The following is a 13,081-nucleotide window of genomic DNA, read 5'->3' as shown; positions in this document are numbered from 1 at the left end:
TTGCCTTCTTCACTTAAGTTACTTTACCAACTCGCTTAATCAACTTACCTTCCATGTTTAAGTAAATAATAGAAACATATCTCGCTTTAAGCATCAAATACTCATTACAAGGAGCAAATCTCACAAACTTAAAGTTTCTTTCATTTATTTTTTCTCACCCTCCCTTCCATCCAAACATTTTGGTATTACTCTTTATAATGAAATCCTATTTTTCATTATAATTTTTTCTCAATGACACAATACATTGTGAATAATTTTGAACTGCTTTATGATAAATTTATTTCATTACAAAATATTAATTTTTAATAAGATTAAAAGCTTGATCATGTTAATTAATTGTGAGATAAGATAATGATATATTTATAATTTTCTTAAAGAATGGAATCATAATAAAAAAACGAATTTTATTCTCTTCATTATTAATTATTGAAAAAATTAAATTCTCACAGAATTTTTTTCTACGATAATTTTGAATAATTTTATTGTTAGTATTTTTATTATTTATTAGAATTTGACTTTAGTACTTAACGTAACTCAACAAAATTGTCTTATAAAGTAGACTTTATTACCCTTCTATTCCTTTTTAATATATTTTTAAGATTATTATTGTAAAAGTAAAATAAATAATTATTTTTTATATTAATGAATACTTTTCCTTTTTAGCGTTAAACTAATCCCAATTAATCACAAATAGTGAGAAACAAAGAATATTATAAATTTAAAATTAGTAAATATTTCTACAAAAATAAGCTTTAAATATATCTAAACCCACATATTTATCTATAAATTTTAATCTGGACAACATATCTAAATATTAGCTGTAAACTGAACTTTATAAGTTCCAATTGACAAATAACGAGTTGAGAAATAGAAATAATTTTATTTATTTCCTACAAAGAAAGAAAATTGTATTCTTTATCCTTACCATATTATAACTTAGAATTGAAATACACAAGTTGAAAAGTCAAACTTTCACTTTCCACACTTATATAGATATTTCCAATCTTAGATATGTTTTTCACATACTATCTTCGTCATTGGCCATAAAGGACTTGCCTCTATCAGCCTTTTAAACTACCATTCTTTCAATTTCTGTCCATATGTTTTGATAATTTCAACTCTTTATTAAATAATTTATTTTATTACAAATTTAAAACATAATTCACAATTACAATTTTCATAAATGTTTTGTAACATATTTTTAAAATAGGCAAATGAAATAAATTTTTTAATAAGATAAAATGAATGTTTACATTAACTAATTTAAAAATACTGTGTAAGTGTAAAAAGAAAGTATTAAAAATGTAATTTACAAGGTGGCATGATTATTGGTTATTACAGTCTGTCTTCACTTGTTTGGTTCTGTGGCCTATTGCTCTCTTCTCATTTATACACACACCGCAACCTCACACCACAAAGCAACTCTGCATCCACTCTCTCTTTCTCTCCCTCTCTCTCTCTCTCTCTCTCTCTCTCTCTCTCTCTCTCTCTCTCTCTCTCTCTCTCTCTCTCTCACTTTCGCACGCACACAGACATTGTCTTCTCACAAATCTCTCTCTCTCTCTCTCTCTCTCTCTCTCTCTCTCTATCTCTCGCTTTCTCTCTCACCGCCTCTCGTCTATGGCTTCGCTTCTCGAATCTGGCTGGCAGGTTCTCCCTTTTCATTTTCTTGAATTGTCGACGCTTTTTTGCTTCCGTTAGCTTTTCCAATTCCACCGATGGATTCGTCCTTTGATTTAATCCATGCTACTTCTCTGGTTCTTGATGTAGATGAAGAGAGCGTGTACATTATTGGCTTTGTTTAGGAATCATAAACCGTGCTGGCTTGATTGATTGATTTATTTATTGATTGATTGTGTTCTTGATACTATGCCTAATGATGCCTCATTGCTGTATTTGGAACTTCAATTGTTCCTGTAGATCATTGTAGTGTATTTCATTTTTTAAATTATGCTTTTCACTTTCCGCTCCTGATTTGTGTTGCCTCGTCGTTATCGCCACGTGAAATAGATTCCTGGAGTTTGTGCGGACTGTGTTGACGTATCCAGCGCTCTGTTTGATTTTTAGATGCGTATGTGTTAATGTGTTAATTATTGAAAGAGTTTGGTAATCCGCTTATACTTATGAAATATTCCCCTGCTTGTCATATTAGGTTTGGAATATAAAATGCATTTTTTCAATGTTCAATATTTAGCGTGTAAAGCAAATGTTAGTGAAGGTACCTTTCCTTGCTGGAACACATAATTTAGCATGTTCACGGACGTCATTTCTCTTGCATTGTTGGTTTTTTGGCCTTTTGGCTTTAGACTCTTTGCGGTCCTGTAGATTGCATGGTTACATAGTTTGTACTGTTTACCGAAATTGGAATTGATGTCTGGTCCTTTTCTCTTTTTTGGGAATACCATTCTCTCTCTTACTTAATCTCTCGCTCTCTTTGTGCTGCAGTACTTAATCACACATTTCAGTGACTTTCAACTGGCGTGTTTGGGAAGTTTCTTTCTACATGAGAGTGTTTTCTTCTTGTCTGGACTTCCCTTTATATGGCTTGAGAGGGCAGGGTGGATGAGCAATTACAAAATTCAGGTCTGCTCTTGTTGATGGTTGTTGTTATCTCAGTGTTGGATGATTCCTTATTTTGTTATGGAAAATGGAAATCCAGTACCTTTTGCTGCTTTTCTATTTAAAATGAGCATCAGTCATGGCAAAAGTAAACTGCTCCAATATTGTTTGCTTTCACTTGATATACGTGTTCCTTCCCTTGCACCTTGTATTCATTCAATTATTTCCTTTACATTGTTTCCTTTGTGCTGAGAACAATGCTGTCCTGGTCTGTCCAAGTGAAGAATTCCCTAGAGATTTCGGTTTTCGATTTCTTTTTCCTTATTTGTATGTCTTACATGTTTTGATGTTATAACAATGCTTTTTGGTATTGACGCCCGCATTTGAATTGGCTGATTCAAACAAAACATTTTCATTCAAAATATGTAACACAATTTTCTTAGACATGTTCATGCCATGTTTAGATGATGTATTGATTGAACCTCCCTGATAATGGTAGAAATGATAATATGTAGCTACATTTTTTTATCAGCCGTAAATATGCAAAATTTAGTGAAAAGAAACTAGAAGTTAAATTTTGCCTGGTCTTGATATGCAATCAATTTTCTTGCTTTTATTGTATGGCACTTAGTATGGTTACTCATTAGTCCTCTTTCTCTTGGTCCTTTTTTCTGTACCTGTGGCCTCGTTCAATTAGTGAGTAAGATTTACTGTTGTTGCTAATCTTCTTTTCTTGCAGGCAAAAAATAATAGTCCTGCAGCTCAGGAGAAATGCATTGTTCGCCTGTTGCTTTACCATTTTGGTGTCAATCTACCTGTTATGATTTTTTCATATCCCGTTTTCTCATACATGGGCATGCGGAGTAGTCTTCCCCTACCGTCCTGGTACATTCAGGTTCTTTTGAGCACTGTCATTATTCTAAACATAGGAGTCCTGTGTTAGGAGCTCTCAAAGTAAATATGTCTGGAATGTGCTTCTGTTAAGCTTATTTTGCAAGATTGGATTTTTTCTGCAGGAAAACAGTTCTAACTCAAATAATCTTTTACTTCATTTTGGAGGACTTTATATTCTACTGGGGACATAGAATATTGCACACAAAATGGCTATACAAGCATGTGCACAGTGTTCATCACGAGTAAGTTTATTTTTGTGTAATGGATTTTACCTTTTATTATATTTCTTATCCATAGACTACTATAGGGTTTTGCAATATTGTGAAGGTATGCTACACCGTTTGGTCTTACTTCTGAATATGCTCATCCTGCGGAGATACTTTTCCTTGGGTTTGCTACCATTTTTGGTCCTGCCATCACTGGGCCCCACTTGATAACTCTCTGGTTATGGATGGTTCTGAGAGTCCTAGAGACAGTTGAGGCTCATTGTGGATACCATTTTCCATGGAGTCTTTCGAACTTCCTTCCGTTGTATGGGGGGTGAGTGTGAATTTCCTTCTCCTGCTCTAGACACCAGCCATTTGGTTTATTCTGCTATTGTGCCTATCGTTAAACTTTGTATCATCACTTTCAGAGCTGATTTTCACGACTATCATCACCGTTTGCTGTACACGAAGTCTGGAAATTATTCTTCGACTTTCACTTACATGGACTGGTAAGTATTGAACATGTAGCTCTTAAAGAATTATTTTTGTTTCATGATGGTTAGAATCTAAAGTAGCTTACTAACAAATTGTGAGGCATTAATGCCCTGAAATTTTGGTAACTGACATACTGACAATGGTACACGACATTTTTGCTGTCGTATTAGGATATTTGGAACTGATGTAGGCTACAGAAAGTTGAAAGCATTGAAGAGCACACAAATTGAAGACAGTAGCGAGCTAAAGAACAATTAGAATAAAATTTTTGGGAATATCTGGGGATGATTAGAAAGTTGATTTGCAACTTAAGGGCATATTTGAAAAAATGCCCTATCAAATCCTTATGTGTTCTTGTGTTATTGTATTAGCTGGTCTTGTCTACAAGGTGTTGGTGGCTTTTTCTGGACATTCATGCCCCGTTATAAAAAACTTCATTAGTGACAGTGATTTCAATTTTGGGATGTTTCCCATTGGTGATCCAATATTCTTGATGATGCCCAAATTTCTCCTTACGCAGATGAATGTTATTTGTTTGATATAAGTATCATTTGAATTGAATGGAGTAAGTGGCAATGGAGACAGAGAAGATAACCTGGTTCCCACCGACAATCCTGGATAAATTGATCCTTCTTATCGATTTGTTGATTTTCTTTTAGTCTTGAATGTTATTTCTCACAATTGAAATAGGTGAGACCATGTGCCTGATAAAGTTTTTCTTCTCACTAAAATACTAGGAAAGAGCGCTAGTGGCTGCTTAGCCTGCTTGGGTATACTCCTCAGAATGAAAGCAACTCCGGAGAAAAATGAACACAAATTTGTTATTTTTAACAAATGAACACAATTAATTGTCTTTCTTTCTAGGGGTTTTTGTTAAGGTCACTACTGCAACATATTTGCTTTGTTTACTCATGACAAGCTTTCAATTTGAATCATTTGCTATCTACTATTAAGAAACAAAGTATATTATTTACAAATTTAGAAGAGTAAAAGTTATTGCATTGTCAAAATTTTAAAAACAATTAATGTATATTTTTTAAAATAATTATTATGATTGTTCGTGTAATTTGATTTATGAGGGTTGAAATTATGGTGGGTTTTGAGAAATGGAAGGCAAGTTGGTCAAAAAGGTCAATAAGATATTGTGAGACTATGATAGACCCTGGTTAGTTTACAGGAGGAGGGAGAGAACTAGGTGACTTAACTGTCTTAACGGTTAAGTGGCTGTTAGTAAGTAGGCGAAAAAAGCTGGTATTTTAAATACCTATGTTAGAATAGGGTGGAGGACTTTTGGGTGATTGTAAGATACGTAACGGGTTCTTGGAACTCTGTTGAGAGAGGTTATACTTGTGTGGCATTCATTGTACATTGTGATTACTTGTGAATAACATAATTCTTTCATTCTTTCTGGTGTTCTGTGTGTGTGAGAGTGCATTGTGGTTGGGTTTCCTAATTAGAAACCTAACATTTTGGTCCGACCTGTCGGATCGAAGGAGAAGAGTGTGGGATATCAATGGAGGGAAGAGTTGACAGACGATTCAATGTGATGGAGGGACGATTGGAAACGGTAGAAATTGCAATTTACGGGATTAAGGCGGAGACGGGAGCGCTACGCCAAGATACGGGTGCGATTCGTCAAGAACTGAAGGAAATCATGAGGATTTTGGGAGGGCGACATCACCAGACGGAGGATAGTCAATCTTCGATCAATGCAAATGTACAAGACGAGAACCAGGGGGGAGGAAGAATCAGAAGACGCGAGCACCCTCCGAATTGGAAGAAGAGGGTCAAATTGCCCACATTTGAAAGACCAGATCCACTCAATTGGATCCACAGAGTCGATTGCTTCTTCGACTTACAAGGAGTAGAGGAAGATGACGAGAAGTTGCAGCTGCCATAGATAAGTATGGAGGGCAGTGTCGGGTATTGGTTCCGCTTTTGGAAGGAGAAGGCCAAGAATCGATCTTGGGAGGGACTGAAGGAAGCCTTGGTAGCATGATTTGGGGAAAGAAGCAGGGGAAACATCTTTGAAAGGTTGACCACTGTCAAGCAAACCGGAACGGTGGACGAATTTATCAAAGAATTCGAAATCTTGGTAGGACAAACGTCGAAGCTACCAGAGGAAATTCTGCTGGGATATTTCATGGGTGGATTGCAGGAGCCGATACGCAGCCAGGTGCGATTACTTGACCCTCAGGAGTTGATGGTCGCGATACACATCGCGCGCGATGAGGAAGCATTGCATGTAGGTGCGAAAACAGGAGCAATGGGGAAAAACATGTTGAACTGGACTAGGCCGATCGGGACGGTGTCCCGTGCTGAACCAATACATCAAAATTCTGGCCGAACGGGCTCAACGGAGAGTAGTGGGTCGGGGCGAAGAGAATTTACCCAAGCGAGTGGGACGACATCGAATAGTGTCGAAAATAGAGGCCGAAACATCTGCAACTTACCTTACACTGAATATGTGAAAAGTAGGGAAGAGGGCAAGTGTTTCAGGTGTGGGGGGCCTTTCGGACCTGGACATCAATGCCCAGAAAGGAGTCTGAGAATGTTGATCTTGGCGAAGGATGAAGAGGAGAACGAAACCACTAGTGAGTCGAAAATGACCCAATTGTAGATGGAACTCTTGGCGTGTTCTGCAAGGGGCCTGACGCACGCCAAGACGATGAAGTTGCAAGGAGAGATTAGGGGAAGAAGGGTGATAGTATTAGTTGATAGTGAAGCTAGTCACAACTTCATTAATAGAGAACTGATGGAGGAACTAGGGTTGACCACGACGGACACTAAGCCTTACCTGGTTAGTTTGGGGGATGGGTGGAAGAAGGAGACCCAAGGTTGCTGTGAAGGGGTGCAGATTCGCATAGGGGACGTGGAGGTCACGACTAGAGTGCACTTGTTTGACTTAGGAGGTGTGGATATGATTATAGGGGTAGAATGGTTAGCTACTCTGGGGAAGGTGACTCTGGATTGGAGCAACCTGACGATGACCTTCAGCTAAGAGGGTAAGGAGGTGACTATTAAGGGGGATCCTAAACTAGCCAGAAGCTTGGTGACTCCAGAGGCGCTATTAAAAATAAAGGAGGCAGAGGCATGGATGTTAGTCTGGGAATTGGGTGAGATGGAGAAGGGGGATGGTGAAATTAAAGAACAGGGAATAACAGAGGACCAAAGAAGGGAGATGGATGAATTGTTGAACCAGCATACAAGGGTGTTTCAAGAATTTAATGGGTTGCCACCCGAAAGACGTATGGCACACCAGATACCCTTGAAGGAGGGAGTAGACCCGATAAATGTAAGACCATATAGATACCCACATATCCTGAAGAATGAGATAGAAAAGCAGGTAGTGAACATGCTACAAACCGGGGTGATTCGGCCAAGTACCGACCCGTATTCCAGTCCTGTTATACTGGTGAAGAAGAAGGACGACTCTTGGAGATTTTGTATGGACTACAGAGCCTTGAATCGCGCCACTATCCCCGACAAGTTCCCCATCCCAGTTATAGAAGAGTTGCTAGACGAGTTGAGAGGAGCGAGATACTTCTCCAAGGTGGACCTAAAATCTGGATATCACCATATACGCATGGGGGGGAGAAAGATATACCAAAGACAACCTTTAGAACACATTTGGGGCATTATGAATTCGTGGTAATGCCATTTGGCTTGACCAATGCCCTATCGACCTTTCAAAGCACGATGAACGAGTTGCTGCAACCTTACATAAGGAGATTTGTCTTGGTCTTCTTCAACGACATTCTGGTTTACAGCCAAACATGGGCTGAGCATATGAAACACGTAGGGATGGTGCTGAGGAGGTTGGAGGAGAATTGTTGGGTCGCCAATAAGAAGAAAAGCGAATTTGGAAGAGTCCAGATTGGGTACTTAGGCCACTTGATCTCAGAGAAGGGGGTAGAGATGGATCCAGGAAAAGTTAAAGCAGTGGTAGAATGGGAAAGGCCGAGGAATGTGAAAGCATTGAGGGGGTTCCTTGGGTTAACGGGATATTACCGTCGGTTCGTCAAAGACTATGGCAAAGTGGCTAAACCCTTGACCGAATTATTGAAGAAAAGGGAGTACAAGTGGAATGAGAGGGCGGAAGAGGCGATGAGACGATTGAAGGAAGTAGTGACCACAACACCCGTATTGATGTTACCAGATTTTGAGAAGCCATTCCACATAGAATGTGATGCCTCGGGAGGAGGAGTTGTGGCGGTCTTGACACAGGACAGGAGGCCTATAGCGTACTTTAGCAAAGCTTTATCTGTTGGATCATTAAACAAATCGATCTACGAGAAAGAACTTATGGCACTGGCGATGGCCATACAAGATTGGCGTCCTTACTTGTTGGGACAGCGGTTTGTAGTGCACATCGACCAAAAAAGCTTGCGACATTTGCTGGAGCAAAGAATTACGACCCAAAACCAGCAAAATTGGCTGGCCAAACTGCTTGGGTATGATTTCGAAATAGTTTATAAAGCCGACAAGAATAACAGAGTAGTAGATGCCCTGTCCAGTGGAGGAATCGGAAGAAGGGGATAAAGAACTGAAGGTGTTGTCCAAACCCTACTGGCAGAGTTTTGAAGAGGTGATGAAGGAGGTAGAGGAAGATGCTTATCTAAGGAAGATAGTGGAGGACATCAAGAAAAACCCAGACTCCCATCCTCCTTTCACGCTAGAAAATGAGAGGCTGCATTACAAAGGGAGGTTGGTGGTATCAGCCCAGTCAACATGGATTCCAAACCTTCTGGCCGAGTTCCACCTAACCCAGACTGGGGGACATTCGGGGATATACAGAACCTATAGGAAGGTGGCTCAGTCACTTTACTGGGTGGGAATGAAAAAGACGGTGACAGATTATGTGGCGAGTTGCTTGGTGTGTCAGTAGCATAAGTACCTCACGTCTTCTCCTCAGGGTCTGCTGCAGCCACTACCTATTCCAAATGTTGTGTGGGAAGAAATCAACATGGATTTCATAGTTAAACTACCAAAGTCGAATGGGTTTGATGCAGTGATGGTATTAGTTGATCGCCTAAGCAAATATGGCCATTTCGTGCCACTGAAACACCTATATTCGGCACGTACCATAGTTGATGTATTCATAAGGGAAGTGATCCGATTACATGGAATACCAGCTTCGGTGGTAAGTGACCGCGACCCTTTGTTCCTGAGTATTTTCTGGAAGGAATTATTCAAGAGACAAGGAACTCAGCTGCAAATGAGCACGGCTTACCATCCGGAAACAGATGGGCAGACAGAAGTATTAAATAGAGTTTTGGAGGGATATTTATGTTGCTTTTGTTCGGAACAACCGAAGGGGTGGAGTTGCATTCTACCCTTTGGCGGAATACTAGTATAACACCAGTTTCCAAGGAGCTGCGAAATGTACTCCATTCGAGGTGGTTTATGGCCGACAGCCCCCATCATTACACAGGTTTATCCTAGGGGAAACGGCTGTGGAAGCAGTTGCTCAAGAATTACAGACACGAGACGAAGCTTTGAAACAATTGAAGTTTCATTTAGTACGGGCATAAGAACTCATGGTCAAACAAGCCAATAAGAAAAGGAGGACAACAGATATTGAAGAGGGAGATTGGGTATATCTCAAGATTAGGCCACATAGACAGACATCGATGCCATCTAAACTACACACTAAGCTGGCAACACGATATTATGGGTCGTACCAAGTTGAAAAAAAGGTGGGGATAGTGGCCTATAAACTCCAGCTACCAACATCAGCTCGTATACACCCGGTTTTCCATGCTTCCCAATTGAAGAAGGCAGTGGGAGACATGACTGTAGAGAAGGAGCTGCCTGAAGATCTACAGGGGGAAGGGCCATCTTATTGGCCTACTAAGGTTCTTGACTGAAGGCAAATCAGAAGGGGAGACAAGGAAGTTCCACAAGTGCTGGTTAAGTTGCAAGAAGGAGGTCGTGATGGAGCAACATGGGAGAATGTCATTACCATACATGATCAATACCTAGAATTCAACCTTGAGGACAAGGTTGAACATGGGGCGGTGGGTAATGATAAACCCTGGTTAGTTTACAGGAGGAGGGAGAGAACTAGGTGACTTAACTGTCTTAATGATTAAGTGGCTGTTAGTAAGTGGGCGGGAAAAGCTGATATTTTAAATACCTTTGTTAGAATAGGGTGGAGGACTTTTTGGGTGATTGTAAGATACATAACGAGTTCTTGGAACTCTATTGAAAGAGGTTATGCTCTCGTGGCATGTACATTGTAATTACTTGTGAATAACAAAATTCTTTCAGTGTTCTGGGTGAGAGTGCATTGTAGTTGGGTTTCCTATAAAAGTGCATTGTGGTTGGGTTTCCTAAGTAGAAACCTAATAGGCTAGCTTGCTCCAACGTGAAGATCCCATGACCACCTCATATGAGCTATTTTTCATCCCTAAATTTTATATCTCATCTTTTCATAAAAAAAGAAAAAGCTAGTGCTTAGACAACTAATTATATTAATATTTTAATTATTATTATTTTTTTAATTTAAAATAGTAATATGTTATGTTATATTATTAAAAGTAATTTTCTTTGTATCATCAAACACCTGTTTTTTGTTAAAGCATCGTGCTTATATGGTTTTTTACATAAAAAATATAGCTTAAATATTAATTTAATTCCTATTTTTGTTTATTTAATTTAATTTTAATATATAATTTTAATTTAATTCTTATTTTTTTAATTTTGTTCAAATATTTTTCTAATGTTAACTAAATAATTAACGGACTGGGAACTGCTGTGTCATTTTGGATTTTCTTTTTAATTTAAAAAAATTGTCAATATGTTAAGCTAACATAACAATGACATGTTTCAGAATCCGTTTTATAGTCTTATTTTTGTTCAATTTTGTCGTGACTTTTTTTTTTTTTAAATAGAGAAATTTTATTCAGGTTCAAGTTGATACTAAATTTAGTTTTATATAAATGATATGTAATTTTATTAAAATTTACATTTTTTATTAAATACTTTTGGTTTATTATTACAGTTGGTTTAAAATTAAAAAGAAATTTTTAAGAATAAGTATTAACACCATTCATTTAAAATTTGTAATGATGTTATTCTTCACTTTTTAACTTCTTAAAATTCAAAAAATCACATGTGATAAAATTAATAATGGTGTTACTTATCACTTTTTAATCTCTTAAAATTTTAAAAATCACATGTGATAAAATTATAATAGTGTTACTCTTCACTTTTTAACCTTTCACAAATTTTAAAAATAAAAAAAATTAAATGTGATTTTTAACCTCTTAAAATTTTAAATCAATGTATTAATTCTTATTCTTAAAATCATTGTTTTAATTTTAAACTAACCATAATACTAAATTAAACATATTTAATAAAAATGTAAATTTTAATAAATATATCTAATATAAGATAAAATTGTTCTATTTTTAAAAGAAATTAGACTAAATTGAAAAAGATAATAAATATAAGAATTAAATTGAATATAAAACATGGATCCTAACATGTAACACTGACATGTGATACAATACTCAGAGAACATGTAAATATATTTAAAAAAAACTAAAAAAATTATATAATTACATGTTATAGACATTGTTCACCGGTAAAAACAACTATATAATTACATGTTGTAGAGATTGTTCATCGGGACATTAGAAAAAAAAATCAAATTAAATAAAATTAACAAAAATTTAAACAAATAAAAACAAATATTAGAATTAAATTTAATAAATTCAAGGTATTTAAGCCAAAAATTATATTTATATATAATATAAAATAAATTAGAATATAGTAAACTTTTAATGTAACCGTTTATATTTTCTTAACTAAAAAATGTTTATAGTATAAAATAAATTAAAATCGAGTACTTTTTTAACGTTATATGGTGTTTTTAACGCCAAAATAAATTAACTTTTTTAATATAGATAGCATTGTTGTAAAAATATTTACTTGCCCAATCTTTCTAATTTTCATCTTTTTTTCGCTCTTTGTTTCTTAAAATCTCTTTCTAATTCAATTTTATTTAATTACGACAACTATCTCTCTTTGATTTGTATTCACTTAATCTAACCAAATCACACCAATTAAATCACTACTTTAATTTCATATCAATTTTTCAACTTTCCATTAATCCAAAATGTATAAATTCCTCACGTTTACCACGCCTACAAAATAAATATTATATAAGAATTCAGTAAAAGAAATTTACTTATATTATCAAAAAGTATTTCGAAAATAAGGGTATAAATGAATCTCTTAACGTGTATATTTTACTTATTTTATAAATAAAATAATTATAATTTAATAAATAAGTTACTGGTGAAATGTAGGAATGTGAAATTCTGTGGGACCATTTGACAACCGAGAAGAATGTCGGATTGAAGGAAAAAAAAAGGTTGCAAATATACTTAAATTGAAAAAGAAAGGGAGAATACAAATGAGATATATTAACATGTTAAATTGAAAAAACAAGTGAATACAAATTGAAATTTGTTTATTTTAGATTTAATACTTATTTTTGGTTCCTATTTTTTGTAAGTTTTATTCAAAGTGGTTGATACAATTCCTATTTTTTCAAAGACCATGGAACCTAAAAGGGAAGGTTTCCAATTCTTTACTTCTTTTTCAATCATTGTGCAATCTTCAAATATTAATTTCTCTTTCAAATCAATTGTCATTCTATGAAGAACTTTTTAAAACATGGTAATTCGACTCTTGAGTTAATGTTACCCTTGAAATAAGTAACTCAAGACAAAAGTAAAATAATTTGTGAATATGGATTTCTAAATTTTTTCAAGATTATAAAACAAAATGTAAGAAGTCCTTATTCTATTGTTTATATAGAAAATTTATTTCTTGGATCGATATTAATTGAAGATATATTTGATGCCTATTCTAGATTCGTGCTTGATCTAGGAGGAAGAAACATGGATCTAAAG

At 35.9% G+C, this 13,081-nt stretch overlaps 1 protein-coding gene across 2 annotated transcripts; it reads left to right on the top strand.

Annotated features, from left to right (window-relative positions):
• The first annotated feature begins 1,410 nt into the window (after positions 1-1,410).
• Positions 1,411-5,017, top strand: LOC108323132 (methylsterol monooxygenase 2-2). 2 transcript variants are annotated; one of them, XM_017555494.2, is made up of 7 exons: positions 1,411-1,650; positions 2,446-2,583; positions 3,299-3,444; positions 3,576-3,695; positions 3,781-3,993; positions 4,088-4,168; positions 4,892-5,017. In XM_017555494.2, exons 1-7 carry the CDS (start codon positions 1,621-1,623, stop codon positions 4,902-4,904), a joined length of 741 nt encoding a protein of 246 aa, XP_017410983.1. In that variant the 5' UTR covers positions 1,411-1,620; the 3' UTR covers positions 4,905-5,017. The 2 variants fall into 2 exon arrangements, with proteins under 2 accessions (XP_017410983.1, XP_017410984.1); XM_017555495.2 differs by lacking the exon at positions 4,892-5,017 and adding an exon at positions 4,325-4,639 and having other exon boundaries at positions 1,415-1,650.
• Positions 5,018-13,081: the final 8,064 nt, after the last annotated feature.

Source organism: Vigna angularis, chromosome 10 (genome assembly GCF_016808095.1).
Source record: "Vigna angularis cultivar LongXiaoDou No.4 chromosome 10, ASM1680809v1, whole genome shotgun sequence".
NCBI lineage: Eukaryota > Viridiplantae > Streptophyta > Magnoliopsida > Fabales > Fabaceae > Vigna > Vigna angularis.
The sequence above is the reverse complement of the archived record's forward strand: the minus strand, read 5'-3'. Positions and strand labels throughout refer to the sequence as shown.